At 41.5% G+C, this 17099-nt stretch overlaps 1 protein-coding gene across 1 annotated transcript in view; it reads left to right on the top strand.

Annotated features, from left to right (window-relative positions):
* TPO (thyroid peroxidase) overlaps positions 1 to 17099 on the top strand; it is a 99866-nt gene that overhangs the window by 68999 nt on the left and 13768 nt on the right. Inside the window, exons 11-14 of the mRNA XM_061626059.1 lie at positions 2359 to 2596; positions 5507 to 5715; positions 7711 to 7881; positions 14155 to 14286. Of these exons, the coding sequence (XP_061482043.1) occupies positions 2359 to 2596; positions 5507 to 5715; positions 7711 to 7881; positions 14155 to 14286 (750 nt within the window). The remainder of the gene's footprint in view (positions 1 to 2358; positions 2597 to 5506; positions 5716 to 7710; positions 7882 to 14154; positions 14287 to 17099) is intronic.

Raw genomic sequence — 17099 nt, 5'->3', positions numbered from 1 at the left:
CCTTGGAGTAGGCACCCAGAGGAGGGCCTTTGATCTTGAACGTAGTGTACGGGTGGGTTCGTATTGGGAGAGGCGTTCCATCAGGTATTGTGGTCCCAAGCCATGTAAGGCTTTATAGGTCAAAACCAGCACCTTGAATTGAGCTCGGAAACATACAGGCAGCCAATGCAAGCAGGCCAGAATCGGTTTTATATGTTCGGAACGTCTGGTCCCTGTTACCAATCTGGACACTGCATTTTGCACAAGCTGCAGTTTCTGAACCGTCTTCAAAGGCAGCCCCACGTAGAGTGCATTGCAGTAATCTAATTTGGAGGTTACCAGAGCGTGGACAACTGAAGCCAGGTAATCCCTGTCCAGGTAGGGATGTAGTTGGGCCACCAACCGAAGTTGGTAGAAGGCACTCCGTGCCACCGAGGCTACCTGAGCTTCAAGTGACAGAGATGGTTCTAGAAGAACCCCCAAGCTACAAACCTGCTCCCTCAGGGGGAGTGCAACCCCATCCAGAACAGGTTGGACATCCACCATCTGGTCAGAAGAACCACCCACTAGCAGCATCTCAGTCTTGTCTGGATTGAGCCTCAGTTTATTAGCCCTCATCCAGTCCATTGTCGCAGCCAGGCACCAGTTCAGCACATTGACAACCTCTGACTTTCTCCTTCCACCGGCCATTTTTTCTCTCTCCCTCGTGCTTCCTTACACAGAGCACGAGGGAAGAGCTCAGCAGAAGGCCAGTGTGAGTCACATGTCTGTTGCCCACCAATCACAGGAGCAGACTTCCCCTGCTTCCTCCAAGTAAATGGAAGGGGAGGGGGGAGGGGAGTGAAACAAAAGAACTGCTTTCTACTGTGCCTGCGTGATGTTATAACCCACGGTAATGCATTGTTTAATCTGTTAATAAAAAGCAAACCATGCCCTTTTTTTTTTTACTTTAAACCTACTGAAGATGAAGGTCTGTGTTTGGGGCAAGCTCAGGGATTTGATTAGAGATACCTTACAGTCATCTCTGATTTTTAATGAATTTCAACAGATTATGAGAATTTCTCAAGAAAAAAGTCCAAACAGCTTCTTGTTTCTCTCTCTCCTGTTTTTCACTTTAACCTGTGGATTCTCCGTGTGGGGGTTGTGTATCACCAAGAAAACTTTCAGAGTTGTAGAGCAAGCGATTCTGAATCCAACAGTATAAGACTTGTAAGCTTTTGTTTTGAATTGGGACTACAGAAAGCACCAGAAAGGGGTGTGGGGAGTATTTTCATTTAACATGGTAGAATGTGAAAAATCCCTATTGGCTACAGTATACAGCTACTCTTGTGGCTGTATAATAATTGTCCTGTCCTTTTAAAGGTTTTTTTATGTGGTTGTACACTGCTGCCCTAATATTTTGCAAGAGTGCAGTATGTAAATACGTAAATAAATAAATTATGTATTTTCCTATGGCACCAAAATCACATTATACAGCCACAAGAGTGGTTGTATACTATAGCCAGCGTGGATTTTTCACATTCCGCAATGTTAAATTGAAAATACCCCCATGCCATTCTGATGCTTCCCATAAACTCATTTCAAAACAAAACCTTACAAAACTTATAGTCCTGAACTCAGAAATGCTTGCTTAACAACACTCTCAATTTTCATGGCCATACACAAAACAGTCAGAGAGACTAGAGAGTTCAAAGTCTAAAAAGAGAGAGAAAAAACCCTGAGCCCTTTATTTATGCAATGCTGGAATATCATAATGGTTTGTAAAGTTTTACTGGTGCAGTATAAAACACACCCTGTATCAAGCATTCATTTACTAGCTCACACAGCTCAATTTGAAACAAGGCTCAAGTCCAATGTGGTGTATGGATAGCACACTGGACTTAGATAGGGAAGGCCTGACTTAAATCCCCACTTAGCCATGAAGCTCATTTTGTGATTTTTCGCCAAGTCTCTCTACCTACCTACCTACCTACCTACCTACCTACCTACCTACCTGCCTGCCTAATCTACTTACAAAATTGTTATGAAGATTTAGTTTGATAGGATTCAGTTTGCCCTGAACTCATGAGAAGATGTGAGAGCCAGTGTGGCGTAGTGGTTAAGATGTTGTACTACGTCCTGGGAGACCAGGGTTCGAATCCCCACATAGCCATGAAACTCACCAGAAGCCCACAAGTAATAATGAAGATGCCATGCCCTTTTCAGCACTAATCCTCACACCCCACATATTCTAGTTTAGGGTGAAGGGCTCCCAGGTCAAAGATGATCACTTCAGGTAGGTTTGGGCCAAGCATTTTAGAAATCAAGCACAGCTGGCACAGTAAGGATGGCTCCTGTTCTAAAGCTGTTTGATTCATTCTATGAATGCAATATTTATAGGTTACAATGACTGGCGAGAATTCTGTGACTTGCCGAGACTAAGGACAGAAAGTGACCTGACAAAAGCAATAGAGAACAGGAAGATCATCGAAAAAATAATGGAACTATATGGAAACCCCAACAACATTGATGTCTGGTTAGGAGGTATAGTAGAAAACATGCTTCCGGATGCCAGAACAGGTCCACTGTTTGCATGCATAATTGGAAAGCAAATGAAAGCACTGAGAGATGGTGATCGGTATGTTTGCTTGTGTTGTTACTTCCTTTCGCCCTATTCAGGCATTCTTATCCGTCTCGTGAGGAAGAACAGTGAGGAAAAGTGTGCTAACTCTGTGACATTGCCCCTCCCCTCCCTCCCTGTCAGCCCCCACAAATAGATGGGTTAACTTCTGAAGCAGGAACTTTTTTCTGTTCACATAGGCTTCTGGCATGATTTTACAGACCTGATCTTCCAGGGCTCTAAATCATGCTGGTGAATACATGAGCAGGGTAGGAGCCTTCCTTGTCTCCAACACATGGAGGGTAATGAGGATGGCAAGAGGGAGTGGAGCTAGCACACTTGTACTCATTCCTCTCATACAATTCTAATCATGTGGTGTTTATTATACTTGTTTTACTAAAAAAACAAAAGGTTGTACTCAACTATATCCCACTCAAAGCAGACCCACTGAATACATGAACCCAAGTTAGTCATGTCTATTAACTTCAACGGGTCTACTCTGAGTAGGACTACCATTGAATACCACCCAAACTATTAAACAGGATTTCCAATTGTTTATTTCAAAAGGTTGATTTCTGGGTGGGGCCAGGGAGTGGGGCCTGTGGGTGGGGCCTAGTATACTCTGGCAAAAATGAAATTAATAGCAAAAGCTTTTTAAAAAAAAATCTTGGGGCAGGTACTGGCTAGAGTTGCTAGGTCTCCAGCGACCCAAGCCCTAAGATTCATGGGGCAATGATGTTGGGGGAGGAGGTATCTCATGATATCAAGGGACTGCCAACTCTTTAAAAATCTGTTACCTAAATAGAACCTGGGGATGTGATCAAGTGGTAAAAAGGCAGAACCTAAAGAAATGAAGGCCCAGGAAAATGTAAGAATTGTAGATCTGAAAGAAGAAAGAAGAAAAGGCCTTGTCATTTTAGAATGATGAGAAGGTCCCTGTCATCTCCAGTTAGGACTGAGAAAGACTCCTTGCCTGAAACCCTGGATAGCCACTGCCAGTCAGTGTAGACAGTACTGAGCTAGATGAACCAATGGTCTGACTTGGTGTACGGCAGCTTCCTATGTTCCTAGTGAAATATGAAGTTTTTTTAAAGAAAATATACTACTGCCACACTCCTTGACCCAAAATTCAAAAGTAGAGATCTGAGACTAGCTGATGGCCCTGAGTTTAAAAACTTGTCATTGTGATTATGATGTCCCGAACCTGAGCACCTTCTCCTCTTGTGGCCCTGAGGAAAATAATAATACATAAAAAGAGTCCTGGTGGATCTGACCAAAGTCTTATCTAGCCCACCATCCTGTTTCCTACAATGTCAGGGTAGCTGTCTCTAGGGAATCCCACAAGCAGGAAATGAGTGTAGAAGCACTTTACTGCTCATGATCCCCAGCAACTCTAGAGTTAGCATATATCAACATAATGAACAGCAGCCATTCATAGCCTTATCTTCCATTAATTTGTCTAATCCTCTTTTAAATCCATCTATATTTATGGCCATCAACTCATCACAGTTTAACTATGCACCATGTGAAGAAGTAGTACCTTTGTCCTGAATCTCTCACCCTCAATTCTTCTTCAGAGGCGTTATCATTAGGACCACATCAGAGGAGAAAAGACCTAAATTTCCCCTCCCTGCCAAAACCTTAGACCTGGCCACTCTAATTCTGTCATATAATGTGGGTCAACCTGTGCTTGGCTTGCAGACCTGGGTGAAAAAGCTGTGCAAGGAAATGAACGTGAGAGCAATTGCCACAAGTGTCACTCCCAAGTTTTTGTCTCAGTCTGTCATCACCCCACTCTGTCTTCCTTGGCTCAGTAGAGCTGGGCAGGGTGGGATGTAAGAGAGGAAATCCATAGATGAATTCTTCAGTGACTCATACTACAACAAATGAAAATTGACAGCTGCAATGAAATGGAACACCTAGCTCCTCAGTGTGCATTCATGGACAACACACAGGACCAGCACCAGGCATGATTGGGCCCTGTGGCACCAGCCTGCCCTGGGCCCACGGCGCCTGCCCACATACCCCACCTACCTCTCCCATTGCTTCATGTCAATTGTCTGTGCATTCTGCATCCATGTCTGCCATCAACCAAGATGGCAGTGGGGGCTTCCCTAAGGGCCTGATTCCCCCACCGCCATCTTGGTTGATAACACACATGCACACTACACTACATACACACTTACTTGCCGTGAACCAAGATGGCAGCCGGGGCATCAGCCCCTTAGGAAAGCCTTCACTGCCATCTTGGTTGATGGTAGGTGTGCGAGCATAGCACACACAGCATTCACAGCAATGGGAAAGGTAGGTGGGGCGTGTGGAAAGGGGCCTCATGGGCCCATGTGGTCTATATGGGGGTCCTGGGAGTTCCCTCTCTGCAATCTGCAGCAGAGTCGGGAGGCAACTCTGCTGCAGATTGCGGAATGGGAATGCTACCCTCCCACCCTAAGGAGGGGCCCTTCAGGGGCCTCTCTGGGCTACCCCTCAGCCAGGACCCTACCTGGCTGCTATCTGGTGCCAGCCCTCAATACTGGGAAACTTAATGGTACTGTGGTATGGGAATCCATTAAAGCATATATGAGAGGGTTTTTTAAAAACAAAATGGCCTATTTAAGCAAAAGAAGAATGGAGTGAATGAAGTATTCAGTTAAACAAGGAAAAGCTTGAATGGGAAATATCAACAAAACCCAAAATAACGTGAGAAATTGTTGGAGGTAAAAAGATTACAAAAATTGAAAGCAATAGTGAATGCCCAGAGCTATTTCTAGTATAACAGGCAACAGTTTTTTGAGAAGAGTAACAGGCCAGACAAATTATGGACATACAAATGAGTTTGTTAGATTTCTTACCACCACCCTGTACCATAAGGTCCCAGGGTGGGTTATAACACTAATGACTTACAATATTTTTTGTCTTATTTCCACACAGATTCTGGTGGGAAAATAGCCATGCTTTTACTGAAGATCAAAGGCGAGAACTCAGAAAACATTCTTTATCCAGATTAATCTGTGATAACACAGGTCTTACTGAAGTACCCCTTGATGCCTTCATAATTGGGAAATTTCCTAAAGACTTTGAGTCTTGTGAAAATATACCCAGCATGAATTTAGGAATTTGGCAGGAAAGCTTTCACCCAGGTAATTCAAAGATTAAATGTATTCCCTTTAGTCAAATATTTGGAATATTTCAAAACATGCTGAAAGTTTAGCAGACTGGGATGAAGTGGTGAAATTGTCTTGAACTATTTTTGCCATCAGTCAAAGCTGTGCTTTCTTCAAAAGGAATGTGAAGGTAGATAGTAGGGTAAGTAGTAGAAAGAACATTTCTCAAAGTCATCATTAACCAAGAATTTCCATGCTAACAACCTGAACCGCACAAACCTGAATTGCATTTAGTCCCATGTAGGGCCAAGATATTAGATCAACTTAAAACCAAGTACTACATCTTAACTATAATCCTGTGGGTGACAAAATTGGCAGGAGGCATATGTTTTCCTATAAGCTTCTAGAATAGAAATGGAAAATCTGCAGTTCTCCAAAATTGGTTGGGCTACAACACGTATAATCCCTGACCATTAGACATCTGGAAGGCCACAAGTTCCCCATCCTGGTCCTAGAATATCCTTAGTCAGGATCCATGCAGATGCACAAGTTCTTAATAGCCATTATTCCAGCTACTTCACAGCATAGTAGCACAATCCCATGCATGAGTACTCAGAAAGAAATTCAATGTGGCTTACTCCCAAGTTAGTGTGCATTGGATTTCAACCTAACAAATACAGTGAGAGAGACACACCTAGTGAGATACAAGAGGATCAGAGGGTAGGCTTCTTAAAGATGCGCTCACAGATATAACGTTCTCTATCTTGGCTGCTCTCTCAATGGATGTCAAGTTCCTTTGGTTTGTGGAAGGCTGTAATCTCCATCCACAGTGGGGAAGAGAGGACTGGAAAACTCATTCCCCACAGCACACCAAAGCAGACCTTCCACCTTCTGCGTTAATCTAAAAAGCAGTAAGTAGCCATTGTAAGATAACTGTCTTTTTCTCTGCAAAGCCTTTGCAGTAAAGATCAAGGGCCCAGAATTCAGATTTATTTTGATCTGTACCATCACTACAAGTATTTAGGGACCTTCTTATGAATACTTTATAAACTGAACCTGTTGGAAAGAACAGGAATAAATTTAAATTGGCATTGGCAACAAATAATAACTTCAGGCATCATGTGGTTGGAATGATAATTAAGTTGAACAAATTATTCAGAACAATTCTGTAAACTACTTAGTTGAAATAAATGGGGGGAATCCATATATGTCTATTTGAAAGTACTGAATGATGTAATTAAAAATATCATTGAGAAACTCAAGAAAGCAAAGGCAAATGTTATGCTACAAGAAGTGCACATTGCAAAAAAGTTCAGAAAAAAATGTGGTGAACAGTAGATTTCCTCCCAAAATATATCAAGCACACAGTAACAAAAATCAGGAGAGGTATGACAATCTATGTAAAAAAAATTAGACCTTGTAATGAATACATTAAACAGTTATTATGATGGAAAATGTATTATGCAACAGCTTAGATAGAAGGACCACACTAGGAAATGTGTAGATTACCAAGAGAGTAGTAATTATTATATGAATGGTGTGATGGATTCTAATCGTAATAGATCAAGTCAGGTTAAGGATTTACAAAAACTACCAAAACATTTAAGAATAGATTATACCTGTTATATTTGCATGATACATGGAGATAAAGAAATTAAATCTCTTAATATTTCTGTAATCTTATGCTAAAGATATCCTGCTGAATTACAACAAACTGATTCTATAGCTGCTATCAGAATGAGCAGCACAAAATATTTGAGTATTAATTATTTCCAGAATACATGAATAGGAGAATAAACTCTCATCAATATGCTACCATTAAAAAGGAGCTTTTGTATGAGGAAAATTCCCTCTATGCATGGAATTGCCTGTATCCTTAGAGTATGCAGGAAAAGTCTTGGTAGACAATAGCACATTTGCGCATCAGTAGACTGATGCCTGCAACAACACCAGCAAAAAGTAAATGAATCTAGGCACAGGTACTATGCGTACTAGTTTTTAAACTTTGTTCTGTTCTCTTTTGGCTTCTAGAGTTGACTTGTGGTTTCCCACCAGTAGTGGAACATGGTGACTTTGTCCATTGTTCAGAAGCAGGACAATTCATAGTTACCTACTCATGCCATCGAGGATACAAGCTATTAGGAGAAAAACAATTATCCTGTACACAAGGGAGATGGAATTTGAAAGCACCAGTCTGCCAAGGTGCCTCTGATTTTTTTTCTAAATGCATTGTCTGTTATTTTCCAGAAAGAATAGCGTTCCCATATTGGAATGTTTAAACATGATTTATTTCAGAAGGTCCAATAAACTAGGGTAATATTGTATGTTGTGAAAACTCATTCATCTTCTCAGTTCATTGTTGATAAAGGCTTCTTTTTAAAAAAAAAGCTTACTGTTCTTACCATTTCTAAATGTAGAGCCTCGGAATTCACACATTCTAGGGCTGGAATGAAGTTTATTGAGACAAAAATGTGAAGCAAATTACAAAGAACGTTGAAAAGATACTTCTGTAAAAGTACAACTTGGCCACCTTGCATACACATTTCTTCATATTATCATTTGTATGATCGGAATCTCTTCACTCCGTGGAGTATGGTTTTACTCTGACCACGCAAATCACCCTTAGTCTCTCCTTTTTTAAAGTGATCATTCCCACAAACCATTTTATTGTGCTCCATATTTTGCTGAGCTAGTCAACAGGAAGCTCCAAGCCTCCCAGAATGCAATTAAAAAGTAGTCAACACTGGACAGCTTGCCTGGCAAAGCTCTTTCTTCCTCTCATTGTAGAGGAATACAGATCAAAGGGAAGCAACAGGATTCATGGAATCACAGGATGCTTTAATGCCCTTGGGGGGCCAATGTATCTGACTTCGGAGGGACTAAACAGGTTGTAGGTTTTAATGAACAGCAGGTGTAACAGACCCTAGCCAGAATACCCATGCTCAGGTCCAGAGATTTTGCCTGAGGCGTAAAACAGGAATGCATTTGGACAGATCTCTCTTGTAGGGAGAAAAGGTTTCCTCCTGCTAGCACCTTTTTCAGACATAATCTTGTTGCACTTTTATTTGGATGCATGGAAATATGAAACAGAACACTATAATAGGTGCAGCATGAAGGGAAGGGATCTTTCTACTAAGAAGCACTTTTTCAGCTAGACTGTTAATTTTACTGCCTCACTGTCACAGTTGGAGTAACAAAAGAAGAATCAGTGCTCAAATGGAAGAGGAGCATATGCTTTCCACGTGGTCAGATTTTCTACTACACCAGCATTGGGCTGGCCCTACCCTTAGGCCGAGTGAGGAGGCTGATATGGGGGTGGGAAAGGAACGGTGTGAAATGTTGGAGGACAGAGCTGTGTGTGCCTGTGACCTGCCCTATCCAAATTTGCCTATACTTGTCCTTATGTAGCCAAAACAGTATCACCCATGCACATGAAAAAGGTATCAGCATACATGGGATAAGCCCAAGGTATGCATTAGTACAAGTATTGCCTGTATTCAACTCTAAAAACAGGTGCAGGGGGCAACTTTGGGCCTTGGAAGCAATAACTCTCCAAAAGATATTTTGGCTGGAATTATTTTTCTCTAAACGTTTCAGCTGGCTGGAGAAGGAAGGAGTGATTTGTCATCCCTGTACCTATCCATTGTCCAATGACCTTCATTTTAACGTCATAACAGCCCTGTGCAGCAGCTTTAGGCTGCAGTCTTAAGGTGGGGGGGATGAAATATGAAGGCAGCTCTACCGCCATATCCAACATCCTGCTGGGTCCAAGCCAGCAGGGTGGAAATGAGGGCAGAGGAACGGTATTGCAGTCTTCTGGCAGTTTTGGTGTTTACATTTTCTCTCTCTCTCTCCCAGTGGAATCAATGAGAAGGAAGGGGGTGGGAGAGATTTAGGCACATTCCCAAGTGTGATTAAATTTCTCAAAGTTTGTGGCCATGTCAGGGAACAGAGACAGCTTAGGATCCTTTGGATTTTAGCTATTTCCTAGCCCTCCCCAGAATGCGCTGACATAGCCTTTTTTGATCCAAGTTATAGCTCCACTTCAGTTGAGACAGGGAATTGGGAACATCTGTGGTGATATGGAGAGGGGATCCAAACTGAATCTCCCTCTCTGACATCAGAGACTTGTTTATTTATTTGGACAATTTGTACGCCACTTATATTTAAACAAAACCCTTAGCAGTTTCTAACATAGGGTAAAACATCTTAAATAAACAGCAAATACAGAAAAATACCAGAGAATGTCTACATTCTGTAAAATACAACTAAACAGAGCATCCTCTTTAGTATCAAAATAAATATTACACATAAAAACCAGCTACAAAAATACAAGGAAAGGCCATAGTAAACAACTAAACAAAATATCCTCTAACATTAGGAAGTAAAATATTACAAATGAAAATCAACTACTTTTACAATAGCATGATTGACAATTAGGCAAAAGAAAATCAACTCACTCTTCCCAACCACCGTATATCAATCAAATAAATAAACAAACAAATCCAATTAAATCCCCAGCCCCCCGCACAGTAATAAACACAATAATCTAACTGCAGCTAAAACTACATGCCTTTGAGTTCCACTGAAGCACACTCTTCCATCATCAACACACAACAGTCAAACACATCAATACTCTAAATCAGTATTGTTATGGGTTTGAAGGCTGAGATAGATGATTTCTATGAGTCCCCTTCCAGCCTCTGATTTGGGACCCTGCACCTGAAGGTGGGCTCTGCAGTGGAGAAACCTGCTCTGCTGGTCAAATGAATCTCTTTTATTAGTCTAACAGAGTGGCCAGGTGGGCTAATGGCTCTATCAAGTGCCCATTAACAGTCAAATAGGCCAGGGAAATACTATTGTCATTGAAACTCTTCGGGGGAGCCCACCCCACTCCGGCGGAAAAAAGAGGGTCATGTTTTTAGTTCATTCAGAGGAAAGGTTGGGAACTGTAGACAGGCAGAGAGGCTGGCTCCCTGCACCATGGTTTTAGGATGTCTCCCGTAAGCCTGATGGAAAAGAAATATCTATTGGACTGCTGATGCTTTGAACCCCTCCATTTTAAGCTTAGTTTGGAATGTGTGTAAATAAATAAACCTTGTCTCATAAAGACACCACAGACTCCGTTGACCTTCTTTCCAAGGAAACCAAACCCTGGCCAAGCACAGGGACCCCTGGAGATCTCTCACTGCTCGGAGATTGGGGTGGTGTGCTACAGTATACAGTATACTCATACAGTATATTTAGCGCACCCTCAAATCTCATTCTCTGCATTCTACAACTGGAGATAGACATCCGATACATGCCATGGTCATTGAGGCACCTTCCTGGGAGGTAACCTAGGATTGCACCGTGAGACTGAGCAAAGCAAAGTAAGATCTGTGATGGAGTGGAGATGTGATGCCGGGATACCCACATATGTTTCCAACTCATTAGGCACAACATTGCTTCTCTGTTTATTTGTACAGAATGCCATTCCCTGATGACCTTGGGTAAGCTGCATCATGATGTCCATTTAAAATGCCATATAGACTGCTCCATTCAACAGACCTTATGTTGTTTGCTCTACAGACCTAGCAATTTTCTCCATGCCATTGCAAGCCACAAAAGAAAGAAAGAAAGAAAGAAAGAAAGAAAGAAAGAAAGAAAGAAAGAAAGAAAGAAAGAAAGAAAGAAAGAAAGAAAGAAAGAAAGAAAGAAAGAAAGAAAGAAAGAAAGAAAGAAAGAAAGAAAGAAAGAAAGAAAGGGTGGGACATTATGTAAGGATGGACAAATCTGTTCTTGGCAGTTTCTTTCAATTTCTCATTTTTCCAATATTAAGATTTTCTTTTTTAAAAAAAACTTTTTTAAAGTCCTCATGTCATTTTATACACAAATTCATGTACATTTCACTTATATATATATATATATGCAAGCAATTTCCCTAATATAATCTTTTGTATATTATTGTCAATAATATAAGCATGTTTGTGTGCACTTTCAGTAATGTACAGGCATACCCCGCTTAACGTTGCTTCACTTAACATCGCCTCGCTATAACGTACATGCTCCATACGTCCCCATACCCCGCTTAACGTTCGTGCACTTCGCAATAACGTACACTTTATCGGCATGACGCCGCTGCCATCTAGTGGTGATTGCGTGCAGTACAAGTGAAGACAATTGCTTCACTTAACGTTTATTTTCGCATACAGTATACTCTCCGGTCCCATTGCGAATGTTAAAGCGGGGTATGCCTGTACATTTCTGTATGCATATTTTTTATTGGCGAACTGCATCACTAAGTTAGTGAAGTGTGAATTTCGTAAGATAGTTGCCATTTGGTTTCAGTTCAATATTGGTTTGAGAAGTGTGTATTAAGTAGGCTCACATTAATAGGTGAACTGAACAATTTTTTTCCCCATCTCTAATATTGGGACCAGAAAGAAAGACTAACTTTTTCACTTAACTGTCATTATCTCCATCTTCACATTATGAGAATTATTAGCATAGATGGCTTCCCACTGGATCCAGTAAATCAAGCACCACATGCACTCTATCCGTCTCCCTTCCCATGCCATGAAAGAGAAGAACTGCAGGAGTTCATTTCAATGCATTGCATCAATTTAGGACTCCACTCTCTCTTGCATTACATTTCTACAAGTCACTGTACATAGTGTTTCCCAGCTTGTACGTGCACATTAATATTCAACCTTGATTTAAAAAAAAAAAAAAAACCAGGGAGAGAAGAAGTATAACAAGCCCATATTCAGGAAAATGCTATAACAGGTGGTGAATTCATTTGCATGCAAGAGCTACAGCTGATACTCAATGAAGCCTGCTTATCAGCATTTCTTGGAAGAGAAAGTGATTCAGATAATGGTATACTTGAAATGGAGGTGGGGGATTTTAGCTCTCTCATTTAGTCATATCTTATGTATTCCCTGAATTCTTTTCACCTAGATACGCCATGCAAAAAAATAGTTAATTGAATTATAATAAACTCCCACCACCCCAGCAGATTAATATTCTGGCAACAAACTGAATGTATTCGTTGCATGAATGAGTCGTTTATTCTACCTTATTCAGTTAATATGTTAAACAATGTAAATTAGCTGCAAACTATGTACTGTACAAAAACAAAGGGCTAGAATAGGAAGTGCCATAAACAAAAATAAAAACTCTGTCCAAAGTTGCTTGTATAGCTGTTAATTTGATTTTTAAAATATGAAGGTCTTCCTTTGCTTCACGTATGTTAATGCAATGTATTATTACATACACAGTGAAACAAATTAAGAATAGACCAAGCCAAAAAAAAAATTAGTTGATCAAATCTTGGCTCATGTCCAACTGCTGTGCGCTAGCAGTCCCCACCCTTTGGGGACTGAGGAAGCATGTAGAAATTGAAGAAACCCAGGTTCTCAGAACCCCCTCTTCCCACCAAAAAAAGGCAAAATGGTACACACATTCCAAAACAATGGAACACACAAAAAAGCAGACAACACAGCCCAAAAAACAGGCACCCCCAATCAAAGAACAACCCCCGAAAACACATTTAAAAAAAAATAAAAATTGAGATATGTGAGGGTGCCATGGTGCTCATGTGCACCACATTGAGGACCCTCATTTATACCACAGGTACCTGAGTCATAGGTTAGAAAGAGTAAGTGGAAGATGATTCCAAACAGCAGCAGGAGCACTGCTGGGTTTTTTAGCTATAGGAACTCTCCCTGGTCTGGCTGTGGGTTCCCCACCTAACCTTTTGTCCTCTCCCTTTATGATCTGTTGGCTGCCTTTAAAAACTTACCAGGAGAACAGAAGGCAAATTCAGCAAGCTTCATGCCAGAGAGTCACCATGATGACTGAGTAGTGCAGTCTACAATATTGGGTAAGCTGTTGGAAGCAACTGACCCAGGACCTGCTGCTGCCCGTAGAGCTGAAGTGCTAGAACACATTCCATCATCCTTGTGCTGAAGGCATGTTTAGGATAAATTGGCAGATTTAAGTAGCTTTGGAGGACTTAATTCCACAGAATGGTTTCAGGAGAGGTAAGCCTTGCTTGGTGTAGAAGCCAACGGTTCTTCTAATTTGAGGGTAAATTGCAGACTTTTTGTAATACTTGTTATAGGTTTAGTCTAACATTAACACATGTACCACAGTACTTTGTGATGCTAAGACAAAAATGCTGGCTTAATAAACCAGAATATGTACAAGCTTTGTTGTGAGAATCAGTGGTTTCTAATAGATAAATTTGACTGACCGCTTGTTTAGCCACACACAAAAGGAGGAGTAAAATGGATGTGAATGAATATGCTGCCCATGCACACTCAGGCTTGTTAGAATTATTAGTTTATCATTGTGTGCAAATGTCACCATTGTACTGGTGTAACTTTTTTGACCCAAATTATTGATTGTTCTGTTGTGCTGCTTCAGCATATCTTAGGATCAGGCTTCTAGAAATATGTTTTAGAACTTTGTTATTGTGTTTCCCTGCAGACATCAATGAATGTGAAAACAAAACCAACCCCCCATGCCACTCCTCTGCTAAATGTGTCAACACCAAAGGAACCTTTCAGTGTCTTTGCACAGATCCCTATGAACTGGCAGAAGATGGAAAAACATGTACAGGTAAAATGACTACACTGCTTTGTCAATTAAAATGCTATACCATAAAACAATGAGGAAATCTCACGGGCATATCTGTCATTCACATATGCTGCAGTCATGTATGTCAGAACCACCTAATTGCCTTTCAGAGTTTCATATTTTGTAGTTCTAAACTCTGAATGGCCACACCTGTGTTCTAAATTTAAGGGGCGCCATAAAGAATACAAACAAGCCAACATGTTTGGTTAGTTTGAAAGAGCGACTGGCTCAAGGCCATCAAGTGTGCTTCACAGGGGAGCAGAGATATGAACCCAAATCTCCCCAGTCCAAGGCACTCAGTCTACCCACTACATCATATTGGCACTTCTTAAGAATGAATTTTATCATCGTCTCTGATAGTGTAAAAAAGGCATGAAAGACAAATATCTGGAGTGTCATTTTTCTGAAGAGCAGCAGTAATAACAATCGCAAGAGGAATTAGAGAAGTGTACTAGTTCCCTTTTATGTCACGTATATCCTAATTTCAGGACTTAAAGTACCACATGAAGTTCAATATAAACCTTGGAGGAGATTGTTAATAACAATTTCTGAACTGATGGCTGGCCCAATCTTCTGTGGGACTCATTTATATTCCTTTATATGCCATGGATCCTTTTGTGCTTGATTAAATGTCTCAACCTTACTGTTTTCAATCAGTCAACAGCTATGTATTGTTTTTTTAAACTCCAAAATACACTAGCATTTTAGGGCCAAACTAGACATTACACACAGTCACTATGATTCTTAACCGCAAACTGAAGATAGAGGGGATGGATGAGTAATGTACAGAAGTGCCACGTTCATGAGAGATTCCCCTGTGCTCGTGGTGTCTGCTTCTCATTCACCACAAGAAGATGGCAGTTATCCAGCCCACAGGGAAGTGGTGTGTGGTGCAGCAAACCTCTGATTCTCTTCAAAGGAACAGAGTCAAAAAACATTTCTTGAGGGAAGGGCCATGGCTTAGTGGTAGAACACATACTGTGCACGCAAAAGGTGCCAACTTTAGTCCCTGGCACCTCCAGGTTGGGTTGGAAAAGACTCCTGTCTGAAACCATGAAGAGCCAGTCAGTGCAGACATTATATCACTAAATGGAACAATGCCCCAACTGGGTATAAATTAGCTTCTTAAGGATGTTTCTATGTTCTTTAAGCAGGAAACAGCTACCCGAAACACTGGGGAGGGGGGAATAGGCTGCCAGCATAACTGGCCAGCACAAAGTGTGGCCCACCAAGCAAAATGCAACCCGCAAGCTGTGTCACCTGGCCCCTGTTGCAAGGCAAGCACTGACCCCAGGCAAGTGTGACCTGGTACAAGACGAGACTCAGGCAGGATGCAAAGCAAGTCAGAGCATGTCTAGCTGAGAATCGAGCTGGAGGAAGGGCTAAAAAGAGATTAGAGCTCTCATGCTGCTTCAACAAGCATCCAACTGAGCCTGAGTCTTAAATAAATAAATAAATATAGCAGCAGACACTGCATCCTTCTTGCTAATCCCATCCTCGCTGGAAAGTGATGTTTCAGTTAAAGGGCTCCAGCCCGATCTACTCCAACGGAGCAAGGCAGGCTCTGTCTCACTGGGGCCTTTACAAAGGAATCCTCCAAGTCCAAGGGCAGCAACTCTACATCCTAGGGCCAGAGAGGCACTGGCACCACAGCACGTCTGGGACTGGCCCTACATTCTATTCTCCTTCTGCTTCATCGTCCTTGACCTCATTCCCTAAAGAAGGGAAAGCCATGGACATGATAGCCCCTGGGTTTGCATTCCGAGCTGGTATTGATATGGAAGGCCAAAAAACATGGCTGATGAGCTGCATTCAGCAATGCAGGTCACAAGGTCTACAGGTCTGCATCATAAGCGGAGAAGTGAAGTTCACCAGCATTTGTTGTCAAATAAACTTGTGGGCTTGCCACCTTGCACAAGAAATACAGAACTCTGAAGGCAGTGTGGATGAGATAACTAAAGCAAATATTGAGCTGCTTGTGATTTGCTTAGTATCCCAAAAGAGCATTCAGAATTTGCAGATGATTGGAATGTTAGTGTTGTAGAGCAATTGAAAAACGATTAGCATGAATTACATTATTCCAGCAACTTCAGATTCCTAACTGAAGGGCTCTGCAAATCTGTAAGAGGTCTAATAATATTTTATGCTATGAACTTATATAACCTCCGCTCACTTTTATATTTGGGATATGCCAGGTTCTTTTAAATTATTTTATTTATCACATTTGAATCCTGCTTTCTCCAAACGATTCAGGGCAGCTCATGTTGGGATCTTCCTATCACAACCACCCTGTGAAATAGGTCAGGCTGAGATGCTAAATTGTCTAAGGCTATCTAATGAGCTTTGTGGCTGAATGGGTTCTGAATCCAGGCCTTCTTGATCCACATCTAAGATTAAGACAGCTACTGCAGACTGCCTCTCCTGTTAGGAAAAGGTTGTTTGTTTGGTATTTCTTTTATTTATCTGATATTTATGCAGTTTTATTTTGTTACAATATACTCTGTGTAACAAAATAAAAATATTTTATGGATGGGTGGCTGGATGGGAAGGAATAAGCTGAGGCTGAACCCTGACAAAACTGAGGTACTGTTTGTGGGAGACAAGGGAAGGTTGGGGGATGTTGACCTGGTGCTCAATGGGGTACAATTGCCCCTGAAAGACCAGGTCCGCAGCCTGGGGGTCATTCTTGACTCCCAGCTGTCCATGGAGGCTCAGGTCTCGGCTGTGAGCCGGTCGGCACTGTATCTACTCCATCTGATACGGAGGCTAAGCCCCTACCTTCCCAACCATCTGCT

The sequence above is a fragment of the Rhineura floridana genome, chromosome 4 (genome assembly GCF_030035675.1).
Source record: "Rhineura floridana isolate rRhiFlo1 chromosome 4, rRhiFlo1.hap2, whole genome shotgun sequence".
NCBI lineage: Eukaryota > Metazoa > Chordata > Lepidosauria > Squamata > Rhineuridae > Rhineura > Rhineura floridana.
This window is presented reverse-complemented; position numbering and strand designations above follow the sequence as displayed.